We start from the raw sequence: 15968 nt of genomic DNA, 5'->3' as shown, positions 1-15968 counted from the left end.
GGGGGTTGTTCGAAGAGCTGCTTCTCCTTGTGGAGCTTAGAACATGGCAGACTGAGCTCTCTTCCCAGTTAGGGTTTTCACAGAAATCCCACCGCTCCCTCGCGGACTCGTCTCCACAGGGCGAAACGGTCCGACCATTCCGTTTATAGTGCCATTATTACGAAATTACCCTTACGGAAACATGTAAAGTACTTTAATTGTTTTATTTTAGATTATGTTCCTCATGATACATTATCGGGTTGGCATCGTGTTCCGTCGACAACCCACGGAACCGAACCCATTTACGTGGGAGAAACTGATTGGGATAAAAAAAGATGTTTCCTGTATCAGGGATGCAGCTGTCTTGGAGCATCGGCTTCGAAGCCTCCCTCCTTGGGCGAATCTTCAATTCAAGGAACCCAAACTCACCGGAGGGCGATCGCAGGAGGGAGAGAAGGATGCAGCTTCCATGGCGATCCTCTGCGCTGTGGTGGATAGGGTGCGGTGCTGCTCGCGGAATTCTCCGCCGTCACCGGCGACGTTTAGGGGGTTTGGGGGGTTTTCGATCATGCCAAAGGGTCTTTAATTTGCACCTCAAAACCCAGAAAAGTATCCGAGGGCCGAATATATCAGCTCCGTTATAAACCTTCCTCAAACGAGATGTTATAATCTCCATATAGAGGAAACAAAACGATGGCGTTATAAACCCGCGGGCCACATGATCCCCGCCCCCCCCCGTCATCAGCTTCGTTATCCCCCAAGCCTCGCTCCACGCCCTTCGAGCCTTTCGTCTTGCCATGAACAGACCCCGGTGCACCGATCAAACAGCTGATGGATTTGCTCTTCCTTCCTGCTTCCTTCTCTCGTACGAATCTCGCCGCGAAGCCCTGCCTCCTCGTCCCTCGCGCATCCCATAAGCTCCCGCCGGAATCCGCCGCCACCCGGCTGCCCTCCCCCGCCGTCCGCCGCCCCCTCGACCCCTCGCGTCAACCACCCCCCACCGCACCGACCCCCTCGATCCCCGCAGTCCCTCCCCCTGCCCCCCTTAACCCCTCTAAACCCTCCGCTGTCAACCCCCTATCCCCCAAACTCTGGCTCTCCAGTAAGCTTTCCCCCCCACCGCCTCCACCTCCACTGCCTCCCTCTCCGGTGGAAGCCTATGCACCCGAATCCAATGTCGAAGATCCTCCCTCAGTTGCTTCTGATCCTGGTTCCACGGCCGAGGCCTCTGAATTCCGAGTGAAAGGTAAGATCTTTGTTGGAAATATTCCAAAGTGGATCAGGAAGAATGAGATCGCTGAGTTCTTCCGGCAATTCGGACCATTGAAGAAAGTCGAGCTGATTAGGGACCACGATGACCCCGAGCGCAATGTTGGGTATTGCTTCCTGTTATATGGCGGCCCCACCGCGGAGGACTCGGCGGCCAGGGCGGTGGAGTTCGACGGAGTGGAGTTCCATGGAAGAGTCTTGACGGTAAGGTTGGATGATGGCGGTCAAGTGAGGGCAAGGAAGGAGGAGAAGGCGAGGTGGGTGGCAGGGACCAACGGAAGGGAGTACAGGTCAAAGTGGCATGAGGAGAGGGGGAATGCTAGCGTTAGGTTTATGAAGGTTTTGGACACTAAGCCAGAGGATTGGCAGGCAGTGGTGTTGGCATTCGATAAAATACCAAAGGTAATCTACTGTTGCTCTAGTACTCTCATTTGGATGTTCTATCGTTTGTATAATTATTTCAGTGAAACCGCAGAAGTAAGAAAAAAACACTTGAGTGAAAAAGTGTAGTTCTTTTTTTGAGGGAACAAATTACTTGCATAATGACATGTCAGCACAAAGTTTGCATCTTTGCATGAATTTTTCATAGATTTTTCAGAAAACTTGGCATGTAGTAATCTTCATATCATGATATTTTTCTTAAAACTACATTAGTGAACACAATACTATTGGAGAAAAAAGTGATGTAGGAAAGTTTATCAAAGAGAGATTTAACACTATATTTTTGAAGAATGGTTGGAGAATAAAAAGGTGCTTCCTGGAAACATGGCCTTCAAAATTTGGGGCGCATTCAAATATTTGCTGAGGAAATATTTTTACCTAATTTATTGTCAGATCTGGTTATGTTCAACAGAAATTTTAAAAGAATACTTGCTGTGGTAAACAAATATAAATCCATAAGTCAGTGATCTGATTCAATTTTGGTTTTGAACCACGCTAAAAAACAAATTTGGAGCTTGCAGTACGTTATGACAATAGATAGTTTCTCATGTTTTAAATATCTAGACAGCAATTAATGACTCAAAAAAGGTAAAAATAATAAAAAATACTTTGTTGTTGATTCAGAATCTTAGATTGGAATATGTCAGATTTGGAGATATCCCCATTACTAGGTAGAAATTTGTGATCCTATAGATTGATGATCCAGTGCTCAACTTAAATTGTTATTGAAACCAAAGCAAATAAAAATAAGGAGCAGGGGTACTCTAGAATTTATGACTGTATGTACTTAGGTATTGAACACTAAACTAATAACCAACACTGAAATAAAAGTATGAAATAAAGATCAGTGCTCTGTTTTAAGTGGGGCTTACTGTTTGTCACCTGATTAAATGTGCTGGAAACTTGACAGTATATTTTCCAACATAACTAATCTATATTTGACTTCATATAAGTTTGTTGAGGATGTACTTTATGATTCAGCCCTCTTTAGGAGATTACCGTTTGATGGTGAAGTATTATGCAAGAAGGGGTGATAAGCATCATGCACGAGCAACTTTTGAGAGCATGAGAGCCAGAGGAATTGAACCAGATGAACGCATCTTTACAAGGTATGAACATTGTTATTATTTATTAGACTTGGCTATTGCAACAAATGCACTTTGTTTGTAAACAGAGATGGATAGAGTTTGTTATTTGTGTTGTAGTTTAACTTAGACCAGAGAAAACGAAGAAATTTTGATTAAATGGTCTCATCGTATGCATGTATTTAAGGTGCATTTGTATGTTTTTTGCAAAAATATATTACAGAACTTAAAAAGGCACATATGACATCAGAACAGCTAGAACTGATCAAATATTTGCAGGTTCACTGTTAAACAATGGATGCCATAGAATTTTCTCGTGTTAAAACATAACATAAGAGGGAGAAAATGATTTTAAAATCTGAATCTTTTCACAAACTGCTTAAATTCAAGTCAACGAATCTTTTTTATTGAAATAGGTAAAATTTTGTGTTCGATGATAAACTTAATGAAGCCTGAAGTGGAACTTTTTAAGCATATTTTTTGGTTTATTTTTAAATTCTAATTTTGATGTTCGTGCCTTTTATTTTAGTCTTTAGTTGCTTTAATTCCTTGTTCCTGTAATGCTTATTATCAAACAGTATGATATTTATAATGTTTATCATGATATTATATTAGTTTAGAAGGAAGTTTCTTCATTCTGAAATAGTTTCAACAATTCACTAAGAGATAGTAATTCATAGAAAAAGCCCTCTGTCCTGTTCTGTTCAAGTTTGTAGATACCACTTCATTACCTTTTAATTCTGCTGTAATTTTGTTTCTGTCTATCCATAGCACATCCTCTTCTGCCCCCTTGAGTAAGAAAACCTTGACTTTCAGTATCTTCCAAGAAAATTGCTTTTTACACCTATAAAATAAGACAATGATCCTAGCCCTCAATTCCATCAAAATTGAAGGCATGAAGCTGAAGCAGTGGCACCGTGATCAATTCTCTGGCTTCTTCTGTGTTGCTTTTTCCTTATTGATGCTTGAAGCTTCTACAACTAGGCCCCATGTGACTAAAGGGTCTCTTTACTGCATATTTTGTTTAATTTAGCCTTGCCTTGAATTGCACATAAACAAAATTACTCACCTTTTAAGCTCAAGCTTATTCTTTTTTTTTTTTGTTTGTATGAGTCTGCAAGTCATCATGTAAACATCAACTTGTAAACAATAACCTTACACAAGATAAAATTTAAAACTTCTAAACTTAACAAACAAATTTGCCCCTTCATGTGCACTCCTATTACTCTCACACGCTGTTGAATTACATATCAAACTAAGAATTTATAGCCATTGATGAAAATGTGTCCCATGCTTAATAGGTTGATCACCAGTGTGCTATTATATAAGATATTGTAATTCACAAACTAATTGCAAATTTAAGATTTTACAGTTAAAAACATTGTGTAGATAGACTTTATCATCATCCTTTGATAAACCCTGCTTGTGGCCTCCACAAGTAGTGATCAACAGAATCAAGATATGACTTGTAAGAATTTCTCACATTCTTGTAGATATCTCTTTTTTCATCTATGATAGCACCATATACAAAAACCGCAGGTGACTGCCCTATGGATTTGTCCAATATAGTTCCATTATGGATTGACATACAACGTATAGGATGATGTACTGTCCTGATACAGGTACTAGGCTGTTTACAACTTAGTAAACCTAGTATGCTTACTGCTGAGCTTACCAGAGGGTATAACCCATATCAGACCAAACCAACCCAAGCAAAATTTTTAATATCAAATATTTTGCTAATATTTTCTCATGGCTTTGGATTTTCATGCTGAATCTTTTCCTTCTTAATCCAAAGGGACCTTAGATTAACTGATTTTGTTATCCATTTTCCTTCATTGAAGATAATTCATTTCATGCAGCCTTGTTCACGCTTATGCAGTTGCCAGAGATATGCAAGGGGCATTATCTTGCGTGGGTGAAATGAAGACTGAGGGCATTGAGTTGACTGTGGCAACATACAGTATCCTTATAGCTGGTTTTGCCAAAGTCAACGCTGCTGAGTGAGTATCAGCATTTGTTCTTCATAGTTTGTTGTGATCCTGTTTCATTTAATTTGTGTAGCCTATAATGCCAATGAATATCTTGATCCCTATTCACATTAACTGATCTGGTGTTAAGACATAATAAATGTTATTTTGTCAAATGGAAAACTTTACATAGATACATGTTGATCATGCCTTTTATGTTGAAAATTCTTATAGTCACAATAAGTAGAGTTTGGTAAAAAATATCATGAACCTGGTTTAGTCAGCTGAGAGATGCATGATCCGATAAGGCAGATTGTGTTTTTTATATAAAAATTCAAATATTGTTTTATTTTATTTTTCTGATATCAAATACTTTTCTATCTTAATCAAGAGTTAGTGATGAGATATATATTAGCTTTGATACTCGCTAATGCTATTTCTTACTTTGGAAGATCTGCAGATAACTTCTTTATAGAGGCAAAGCAGAAACTTGCGTCCCTGAATGCCATCATATACAGCAACATTATTTATGCTCATTGGTTAGTATTTTCATAGTAACACTAATGACCATTTTGTTGTGCTATTTGATATTATGCACTGACATTTGTAAGATAGTACTCCAGTTATGTTTTACTACATGTTGCCAGATATGCATTTTTCATTTGGGCACATGCTGCTGTCCAACATTCATGATTCCTCAAAATTAGAGTGGTAATTAACTGAATCTTTGTAATGCATGTTGGAATATCCGCTTTATAAAGTCATGTAATAAACCTTCACTAACACTAACCAGAAATTTGTTGTGGTGAATCCTGTAATTTACCTGCTTGATTTTTTGGCATGCATCTTTGGAAGTTGGGTAGTATTATAGCAAGGACCCTTAGTCACAGAAGTAGTAGAAATATTATTAAGTTATATTTTCAATAGCAAACACCCATCAATTTCTAATGCACACAGAGGCATCTTTTCTTACATTCTTATATTTTAGGCAAATTTTAGATTAAATCAACATATATGGTTTGGTTACTAATTTTCAGAACTCTTGTTTTTTGCTGAATATTTCCTCATGCAGTCAAAATGGCAATATGGCTCGAGCTGAAGTTTTGGTTCGAGAAATGGAAGAACAAGGAATTGATGCACCTATTAACATATACCACACTATGATGGATGGTTATACCACTATTCGGGATGAGAAAAAATGTTTGATTGTATTTGAAAGGCTTAAGGTAGACTAAGATTGTCATTTAGTTTATCTTATAATTCTGATCATTTTGGTGTCTTCTACTTGCTCATGGAGATATTTTGCATTTGGCATTTATTCTCCTTGTTATTTTATGGTAAACTGTACTTGTCTTCATATCTTGTATCTTCATGTATTTCTTGAAAGAATTGCTTCCTTTTTTCTCCCTTATCTCTGTTTTGTTATCTGAGTTCCTTTAGGAGAGTAGAGCTAGCTGCCAGAGAGTTATGATGAAAAAAACCTGATTATCATGCATATATTTATAGCCTCTCTGAATGCTACCTATCACAAATGAAATAAAAGTTGCCAAAAAATATTTACTTTAGAAAAAGAATGCAAAATATATGGTAGTATATAATTGTGATTGCATATCCAGCAGTAGTAACAGATCTCTTCTGTTAAATGATACATCTCTATTGTGGGCTATTCTCTCCTGTTTTAGATATCTCCAAAGGAAGTTGTCAAATATGTACTATAATGTTGAAAAAAGTATTATAATCATTTGGAAAACTATTAGACAACATTTCACAAGTAGTATTTTTGTAACAGTAAAGGCTTATCAGCATCCTGATATAATTGGGTATGTCTTGTAACTTAGAACATGGTTCGTCCACAGCATTTCGTGGCTCTTATGTGGTTCCAAAGTGTATAGCATTTTACGCTTATGATACCTAATCTTTCAGATATTTATATGGAATTTGAATTAGATATACATCATTGATGCATATCTTATATCAGTATCTGTAGCTTGATTAAGTTGAAATGTAAACTGGTCAGAGAAGCATGAAACAGTTATAATCAAACTAATGGGGAGTAGAGTAATTAAAATTTAGTGCTGATATTTTGTAGTCTGAACTGTCTTATTAGTTGAACTTTGCTTCTGTTTGTGTGTTCTGCAGGAATGTGGATTTGCACCTTCGGTCATCAGTTATGGATGCCTTGTTAACCTGTACATTAAGGTAAAGAAAGTTTGCTATCATTTAGTTCATATTTTGAAATGTATTTTTTCCTGACATTGAAAATGTTAAGAGTTGTATCATCGTTCCCTGTGACTATCTGCTTTAAACAACCGCTAATTAAGGGCTCAATTTCAGATTGGAAAAGTTTCCAAGGCCCTTGAAGTTAGCAGAACAATGGAGCTAAGTGGAATAAAGCATAACCACAAGACCTACTCAATGTTGATCAATGGCTTCATCCGATTGAATGACTTTGCTAATGCTTTCGGCATTTTTGAGGAAATGCTAAAATTGGGGCTGAAACCTGATGTCGTTCTCTATAATAACATTGTATGTGCATTCAGTAAGATGGGTAATACTGACCGAGCCATTCAGATTGTTCATGAAATGCAGAAAGGAAAGCATCGGCCTTCCACTCGCACATTTTTGCCTATCATAGATGCCTTTGCAGCAGCTGGTGAAATGAAAAGAGCTTTGGAAATTTTTGAGTTAATGAGGCGAAGTGGTTGTGTGCCAACTGTAGAAGTTTACAATGTTCTTATTCATGGCCTTGTTCAGAAGCATAAGGTAGTTGACATGGTTAGTAGTTTATGCGTTTTTCACATTGATCATTTACATATGGATGCTTCTCTATATTTTGTTGTAGATGGAGAAAGCTGTTGAAGTTATCGATAAGATGTCTTTAGCTGGCATAAAGCCAAGTAAGCATACCTACACGACAATCATGCAAGGTTATGCTACCGATGGTGATATTGGTAAAGCTTTCGAGTATTTTACCAAAATCAAAGAAGCAGGTTTAGAGCTAGATGTTTTCATTTATGAAGCACTTCTCAAGGCATGCTGCAAATCCGGAAGAATGCAGAGTGCTCTTGCAGTCACAAGAGAAATGAGTGCTCAAAAGATAGCGAGGAACACATTTGTCTACAATATATTAATTGATGGGTAATATTGTCAACCCAAATACTAATTTCTTGCTCTACACTGTTTTTTGAAATGTCTTAATTTTCATTGCTGTATTCACATCTTTTTCTTTTTAACATGGCAATTGATTGTACATGAAGACAATTCATAACTTATAATACACATTCTTTCATTTGGAGATGGTGGCATATGTAGTGTGGAATTAAAAAAAAAAAAACTTCTTATGAATACTACTTCAAATGGGGTTCTCTGTTTGCTTTTTAAAATGTGAAAGTGTTTTGGACAGGGTGGTGTGTGGTTGGCATCTGCTATAGCATATCGTGAGTGTCAATGCACACATAGAATTGATATCACCAAATCTAGTCAGTAGATTTCGAATGGGGTTCTCTGTTTGCTTTTTAAAATGTGAAGTGTTTTGGACAGCGTGGTGTGTGGTTGGCATCTGCTATAGCGTATCGTGAGTGTCAATGCACAAATAGAATTGATATCACCCAATCTACTCAATAGATCATCTAGGAAAGACAGATATTCACAAACTAGCAGACATGAACCAAACAATGAATTATATAATATCTGAAGGATAAATCTGTTAGAATTTTACTGTAGCAGCCATTATATTTCAGATATATTTATTTTTTCTGCTGAAGATTGTATATCTCTTGGTCCGTAGTCCTTATTTCAGTTATTCTTTTTATTAAAGTGACTAACCAGTTATCACATTATGCAGATGGGCCCGAAGAGGGGATGTTTGGGAGGCTGATGATCTGTTGCAACAGATGAAACAAGACGGAGTTCCTCCTGACATTCATACATACACTTCCTTAATAAATGCATGCTGCAAGGCTGGTCATATGCCGGTAACCAGAAGTGCTTTACTCATTACACTAGGACATATTCCCTTCAAGCATTGCCATTGTTATAAAATTTTAGTGTTATATCACATGCTGCGTGAAGAACTTATTGATTTCGTTGGTGTAGAAGGATAAAAGACTTCATTTGCAAGCTGAATGAGAGTGAAGTTAGAGAGTACGATGGAAAAATAAAAGTTATGTCATGCAACTATTAGTCCAGTCCATTTTTTAGGAGACTTAAGTAGGTAAACAGATAGCCAAGATGCTTCCAATTGATCAATAAAAGATATGAGAAAAGGGTGGAGAAAGGAAAGCCATACCCTTTTATTTTTTAGTTGTTTTCCACGGATGTCTATTCTTTGCTCTCCAATTAATGCATCTTAATACTTTTCTGTCTCTTAACACTTTGTTGAAATAGAAAATCATGAGAAGTGAGAGATAATATAGATGAGTTATTTATGTAGAGAGTATCATTAAGGGGCTATTGGAGAACGTGTTCCACTATATGATTTAATAGTTTATCACGGATATAGTTGTAAACAGGGTGTTCGATGTAATACTTGTGTATGCTCGTATCTTTCAGTTTTGTTCATGCTTTGCATAACATATAGAGGGTTTACAGTAGGTTTGACAATCCCATTTTGATTGACTTTTATGGTCATTTCAGGCTTGTAAACGTAGGTTGTATGCAGTCGTCGCATAGAGACAAAACAACTCGGAAACAGGCTATTCAGATAGCTATTTTGGGATTTTTTTAGTTCCGCAAAGTGGTGTAGAGTGTTAACCAACACAACACTCAAGAGCTACTCAGGTGACACATGGTTGAATGAGCCTTTGGGGCAATGTTTAGGGTTGGTTCGTTGTCTTGTTCCGCAGTAATATCATATGGGCACTTATGAGGACTTTTGGTCGCGACAGACCACCTTGGACCATTGTCGCATGACTATTTAGAACTTGCGAAGTTTATGTTTGTAATTTGCATCACCTATCAAGTGTTTGTTGAAATGACTGCTTGTGGATCTCGAGTTAAACGTTTTCTCTAACCCGTTTTCTCTTTTGTAGGTCCTTAAGGGACCATAAGAGATTTTAAGAAAACTGATTCTTTGCGGAAAAACATGTAAGGGTGTTGCACGACTTAGGCAAGACCAGCTAAGTTCGTGATAAATAGTATCAGAGTGGGACTAGTACGTTTAGAATCACTTGGCATGTAAACGTGGGGGACCTAACAGGGCTGCATTGAGGGCAGCCAGCACACGTGATTGTTTGGGGGAAACGAGCGTTGAGATATAGGAAAGGATTCGCTCAGAGGAGCGGGCATCCGAGATTAATATTTGGAGAAATAGCCAACCCTTCGCGTGAGAGGCACCACGAGGATAAGTGAGCTGGGAAGAACATGTAGTGCATAAAGGTTGGGATGACTGAGTTCGAGCTAAGGCTCGATGTTGGTAACCAAACTTGATGGTGCTCAAGGCAAGCAGGGAACTTAGTAAAGGATGAGACCGTATAAGGTGGGATTGGTTACTTAGCAACCAAAAGAGTTGTGCAAAGCTCACAGAGGTAAGGGTAATTGCTAACTTAAAGAATTCAATACTCATGCAAGAGCTTGTATGCGGACAATGGACTGTCCATGACCATCCCAAGATAACCGAAACTCGATGTCATGGAGCAAGACGAAGTAGTCTTGTTGAGGGAAGGATGTAAAGAGAGAAGTTGTTCTAATGGGACAGATATCTAGGAGGGATAGGTCCCGGTTCTCCAAAGAGAGAATCATGTGCAATGAACCGTACATGTTGAGGAGAGGGTACCTTAAGACAACAATTCCATAAAACTCAACGAACCGAGCGAGCGACGAGGAGTCATCGCATGATCTTGCATGAAGTAATGCTTTGGTGGATGCATTATGAGATCAAGTCAACTCAAAGCAACACCAAAAGAAGGCACACTTAGAGTCGATGTGAAAATTAGACTCAATAGAGGGCTAACCCGTGGAATGGTGGGCACGTGGGCCACCATCAACTAAATGCAAATCGAGGAGCGGAGTAACTTATGTGGAACTTAGTGAGGTGCCCAAGCCGCATAAAGGGAGTCGACATAGAAGACGGAACATGGAGTGGAGACACGAATATTTCCTTAGAGGTCAAGGATATGAACTCTTACAAAGGCAAGAGCGAGATCATGTCGTTCCATGGGTCTCTCATTCTGGAGTGGACTCAACCTGCATGGTGTCAAAGTTAAAGGGTGCTTCGAGGCATATGCACCTTATCTCGGCGAAATATTTGATAGAGGAACTAAGACAACTCAACTTGCAGAGGTGAAGTTGGGGTCAAAAGGCCTTAGCACGGGACAAGAGGACGCAAAGACGGGTACTTTTGAAGAATGTATCGTAATGCTGTCATTCGGGTTGTCGCAAAGGAAGTGATGCACTGCGGATATTGTACTGGGGGGCAGAGGCCCAAGAGTCAGACAATGGCGCACCAACTTTTAGCGAAGTCCACCGGTTGCTAGGCGACGGACTATCCTAGAGTCGTGCTTCATCCAGGTGTGACCCGAGAGCAGGTGGATGAAGCTATATTACCAAAAGAGCGAACACAATCGGAGGTGGCGAAGGCCCTACGATGTGCTAGCAAAGGCTATTCATAGAGAGATCGCACTTTGAGTTCATCCCACAAATATCAGAATGCACTGGAGATGTTACCAGGATATGACATAGGGTAGTGGATCGTGGTGGAACAGCTTGAGGCAATGCGACACACGTGGGAGAGGTCCTACAAGGTACTAGATCATACAGAGGTATGATTGGGAGTTACTAAGAGCTCCACTTCGGTGAACAACATGACGGTAAGAAGGGTTATGGACTCAAGAAGTGAATGCCATGGTATCGTAGAGGTGGGTCTTCCGTGCGTGCATCGAATTTTGCATTGGATGAAAGCCTTGGTCATCAGTATATGGGGGCTGTGTACCACCGAGGGAGAATTCTGAGTGCTAGTATCAATGAGTCCCCATGGGGAGGCTCGATCATGCAGAGGTATGATCGAAGCGGTTAGAGAGTGGACTGCTCTAGAGCTCATATTCACTTAAGGGAGCCCGACAAGTCAAAGGATAAAGCCAAGTAAGCGAATGTTACTACTAAGGAAGCAAAGGAGAACACAATTGGCGTGAGCCCTACAACATGATGGCGGAGGCCATGCATAAGCGTTGCAGTCTGTCTTTTCATTGACCAAAGGGAATTGCTCGGAGAACACAGATGTATTGAAGCAGGTGGTCGAAGAACACAGCGGTATTGAAGGGAATTGCTCGGAGAACACAGAGGTATTAAAGCAGGTGGTCGGAGAACACAGAGATATTGAAGGGAATTGCTCGGAGAACACAGAGGTCGAAAGGAGCATGACAATGTCATGGTACCGAAGAAGCGGGACTTCCATGGAGTCATCGATTCCTTGCTCTCATTGAGGGAGAGCGCTTGGTCATGAAAGGGACCGAGGAGGTGGAGAATGCAGAGGCAAACTCCAAGTACTGAGACAAGGCTGAAGGGCAGAGGCTAGAGAACTTCGTAAGATCGGTGTCAACGGGCTTCTCATCAAAATAGCTGAAAGTGGAGGAATTCGGGTCGATTTAGGAGTGCTCGACTAAAGAACGAAGTAGATAGTATGTGGTGCTATACCTTTTCTACTTAGAGAAGTAGGCGGTAAAGATTATTAAGAAGACGGTACAATCCCAGAGGCGACCAAAACTAATGAAGACTTGCTCCAAGTCGGGGCAAAATTTTGCTCTTTTCGGATAAAACTTATTGCATTTCAGAAGTACAATGGCAATGAGAAGGCAAATCGTAGTAACTAAGTCAATGCAAACAGTACAAACACTTCGAGTGTTTTAGAAGTGTGAGCAAAGAGTAGACGAAGACTAGTAACTAGCAAAGGTGAGCGAAGTCGAGTAACCTTTGTGTTCTCAACTCTTAAAAGAATCGGTAAAATCGAGTACCCCAGTTCTCTTATTTATCCAACAGAGGAGCTTTGCATAAGTTCAAAGATCCTTCGAAGAAACTTAGTGAAAGACAACAGTTATCAAATCCTTACCAGTGGTAATCAGTGCTATTAAGAGTAGATTGTCCGCTTCATTTCCCAACAGAATGTCAATCGAAAGCGGAAGTGATGCGAACTTACTTGGATGCGATAACTAAGTAGAAGAGGAATCGATGGATAACTTTTGCAGAGGAAAGATCCCAAAAACTTTAAAGTTTGCAAGATGATCCTCGTTAAAGCTCCAACAAACATCCAGCAAGTTTAAGCAGCATGACACATTTGAGAGACTGGCACATAACAAGGAATGTCTTTTCCTTCATTTAAAGGATCGACAACCAACTAGGATCAGCACAACTCGACCGACCTCACACCATAGTTAGAGTCATTTGTGAGTTGAAGCAATATGACGGATCAAAGTTCGACTACTTCACAACAGCGACAGAGTGTAGCTGGGAGCCAAGAGGCACATTGCAATTGGAGCAAAAGATTGAAGATTTAGCAAAGGCGAGGAGATGCAACATCCGCAAAGGCTTCAACGAGAGCATCGAAGGAATAAGTGGGGGAGAATGCCATGGACATAGCTGTAAGCAGAGTGTTCGATGTAATACTTGTGTATGTCCGTGTCTTTCAATTTTGTTCATGCTTTGCACAACATGTAGAGGGCTTGCAGTAGATTTGGTAGCCCCATTTTAGTTGGCTTTTGTGATCGTTTCAAGTTTGTAAATGCAAGTTGTGTGCAGTCGTCGTGTAGAGGCAAAATTGCCCAGAAACAAGTCATCCAGGTAACCATTTTGAGGGGTTTTCTAGCTTCGCAAAGTAGTATAGTGTTAGCTAACACAACACCAAGGAGCTACCAGAGTGGCACGTGGCTGGATGGGCCTTTGGAGTAGTATCTAAGGCTGATTTACTGTCTTGTTCTGTAGCAGTACTATGTGGGGACTTTTGGCCATGACGGATCACCTTGGACCTTTTGTCGTGTGACTGTTCAGAACTTGCAAAGTCTATGTTTGTAATTTGCATTACATATCAAGTATTTACTAAAATAGTTGTTTATGGATCTCGAGTTAAACGCTTTCTCTAATCCGTCTTCTGTTTTATAAGTTCTTAAGATACTATAAGAGATTTCGAGGAGGCTGACCCTTTGTCGACGAACACGCAAGGGTGTCTCACGACTTAGGTAAAATCAGTTAAGTTTATGATTAGTCGGGGAACGTATTGCTTTGTTATTGCCCACCTGCTTAGGAATTTGCTTAATTATTGATCATTAGGCAGGCCATTGAGGCTCTAGGTGAGTCATGTATGGCTCATCTTGTGTAAGACAACTGTCTAATTAGTTTAGGTTGACATTTTTGTAAAAGAAAATTGGTGTTGTGATTCATAAATTTAGAAAAAAAAAAAGGAAATTTCATTTGACACTTAAATAAGAAATATGTAGTCTCTCTGCTAGAAGTGAACTACAAGGTCTTGGACAAATGCTTTGGAAACCTTTCCATGATAATGAAGATATCATGGTAATAGTCTTCCATGGAAGAACTATATAAGCGTTCCATTGTTCTCAAAGGAGCAACAACAACAACAACAAAGATGTGTCTGATCCTTTGCCGTCGTTGAGATATTTTAAAAGCTATATGTTTAATTAAGTTTCGAGTTGGGTCACTTCCGAGCAACCTACTAATCCATTGTTTCCAATTCGGGATACCTAGGTGGTGAAGGTTCCTCGTGTCACTTTCGGGCGACGACCCAACTCTATATTGAAATCGATTAAAATCCATGTTCATGAAATCTAACATATATATTTTTATGTTAGCTGTTAGTGACCTAACGTAACCCTCCACCTTTTTCATCCGGGTTTGGGACCGACATTAGTGGTGTTATTTTTCTCGGAGAAAGCCATTAGCTAGAAGCCTAAAATGCTTATAGTTTACTCTTTGAGGACAAGATATGTAATGCCTATCAACGGATTGAGTATTTGATCATTCTATATGCTGTCATTGGATGATCTCTTGGACTTTGTACTTTTAACCACTTTTGTAACCATTCTACACTGCAAAAGTTTTTCATTTTTGTAGCAACTTGGCGTTTGCCTTTTAATGTGTTGGCATATGTGTCAGATGACATGGGCTCCATACCAACTGGCAAAAGCTGTCTGCTAAGCTAACCCTATTTACATGTGTGATGGTGTTGATTTGTCTCAATCTTTGCTTTCACTGTGTCATGGTAGTGACTCGATTTCTTTACATCAGCACCAGAGCTTCTCTCTAGATGGCATATTTAAATCTGGCTTTGCTTTCAGTTAGATTTTTTCTGTGCAGAGAGCATCAAAAGTGATTGAAGAGATGGCGGCTGCTGGAGTGAGGCCTAATATTAAAACATACACCACACTGATCAGGGGTTGGGCACGGGCTTCACTTCCTGAAAAAGCCATAGAATGCTTTGAAGAGATGAAATTGGCAGGTGTAAAGCCTGACAGGGCAGCATACCATTGCCTTGTAACTTCTCTGCTGTCAAGGGCAACTGTTGCTGAAGACTACTTATTCTCGGGAATTTTGCGTGTTTGTAAAGAAATGGTAGAAAATGATCTCACAGTCGATCTAGACACTGCTATTCACTGGTCCAAGTGTTTGCGCAAGATCGAGAGAACCGGAGGTGAACTTACAGAAGCATTGCAGAGAACTTTCCCTCCCAGTTGGACTTCACATGAGACCCCCGAGACTTGTGATTAAGTGAGCAACTTCTGCACCATGCTTGTTCAGGCGTCGGCATCGGTGAAAATGCCCATGTTGATAGTCCAGTCGCGGAACATTTGCAGCTCCTGGAGTAGGAGTAGCCCAGATGCTTTTGATCCGCATAAACATGCGGCCGGACAAATTTATGGAGCATAATCAAGCTTTCGACAAGAGCCATTTACGGAGCTTAAGCTAGAAGTAAGCTCTCTTTAAATCTCCTGTTATCATATCTTTCATGTATGTGTTTGATCTTTTTATTACGTCGTCTGTAGAGCAACAAAACCATGCTGATATAATAATCTTAGTCCTATTGTTCTTATTGCCTGACAATAGAATATCTTCTGAAACAATAGAATGTCTATAAAACAATTTATCAATTTCTTGCAACTGATGGAAGTGTTTCCTAGTGTTACTAAATAGCGTCTCTGTTGAGTCACAGTAGATGTTGTTACTAAAGAGTCCTCTGTAAGTGTATCTCATAAACCTGTCTATTTATAGGGGGTCTGAGGAT

At 39.8% G+C, this 15968-nt stretch overlaps 1 protein-coding gene across 1 annotated transcript; it reads left to right on the top strand.

The window, feature by feature from the left end:
* Positions 1-473: 473 nt before the first annotated feature.
* Positions 474-15834, top strand: LOC135616620 (pentatricopeptide repeat-containing protein At5g04810, chloroplastic-like). The gene is made up of 10 exons (XM_065115990.1): positions 474-1650; positions 2671-2798; positions 4637-4777; positions 5197-5283; positions 5817-5970; positions 6884-6943; positions 7079-7507; positions 7587-7882; positions 8589-8718; positions 15044-15834. The coding sequence occupies exons 1-10, from the start codon at positions 811-813 to the stop codon at positions 15452-15454; spliced, it is 2676 nt and encodes an 891-aa protein (XP_064972062.1). The 5' UTR covers positions 474-810; the 3' UTR covers positions 15455-15834.
* Positions 15835-15968: the final 134 nt, after the last annotated feature.

Source organism: Musa acuminata, chromosome BXJ2-7 (assembly GCF_036884655.1).
Source record: "Musa acuminata AAA Group cultivar baxijiao chromosome BXJ2-7, Cavendish_Baxijiao_AAA, whole genome shotgun sequence".
Lineage (NCBI taxonomy): Eukaryota > Viridiplantae > Streptophyta > Magnoliopsida > Zingiberales > Musaceae > Musa > Musa acuminata.
The sequence above is the reverse complement of the archived record's forward strand: the minus strand, read 5'-3'. Positions and strand labels throughout refer to the sequence as shown.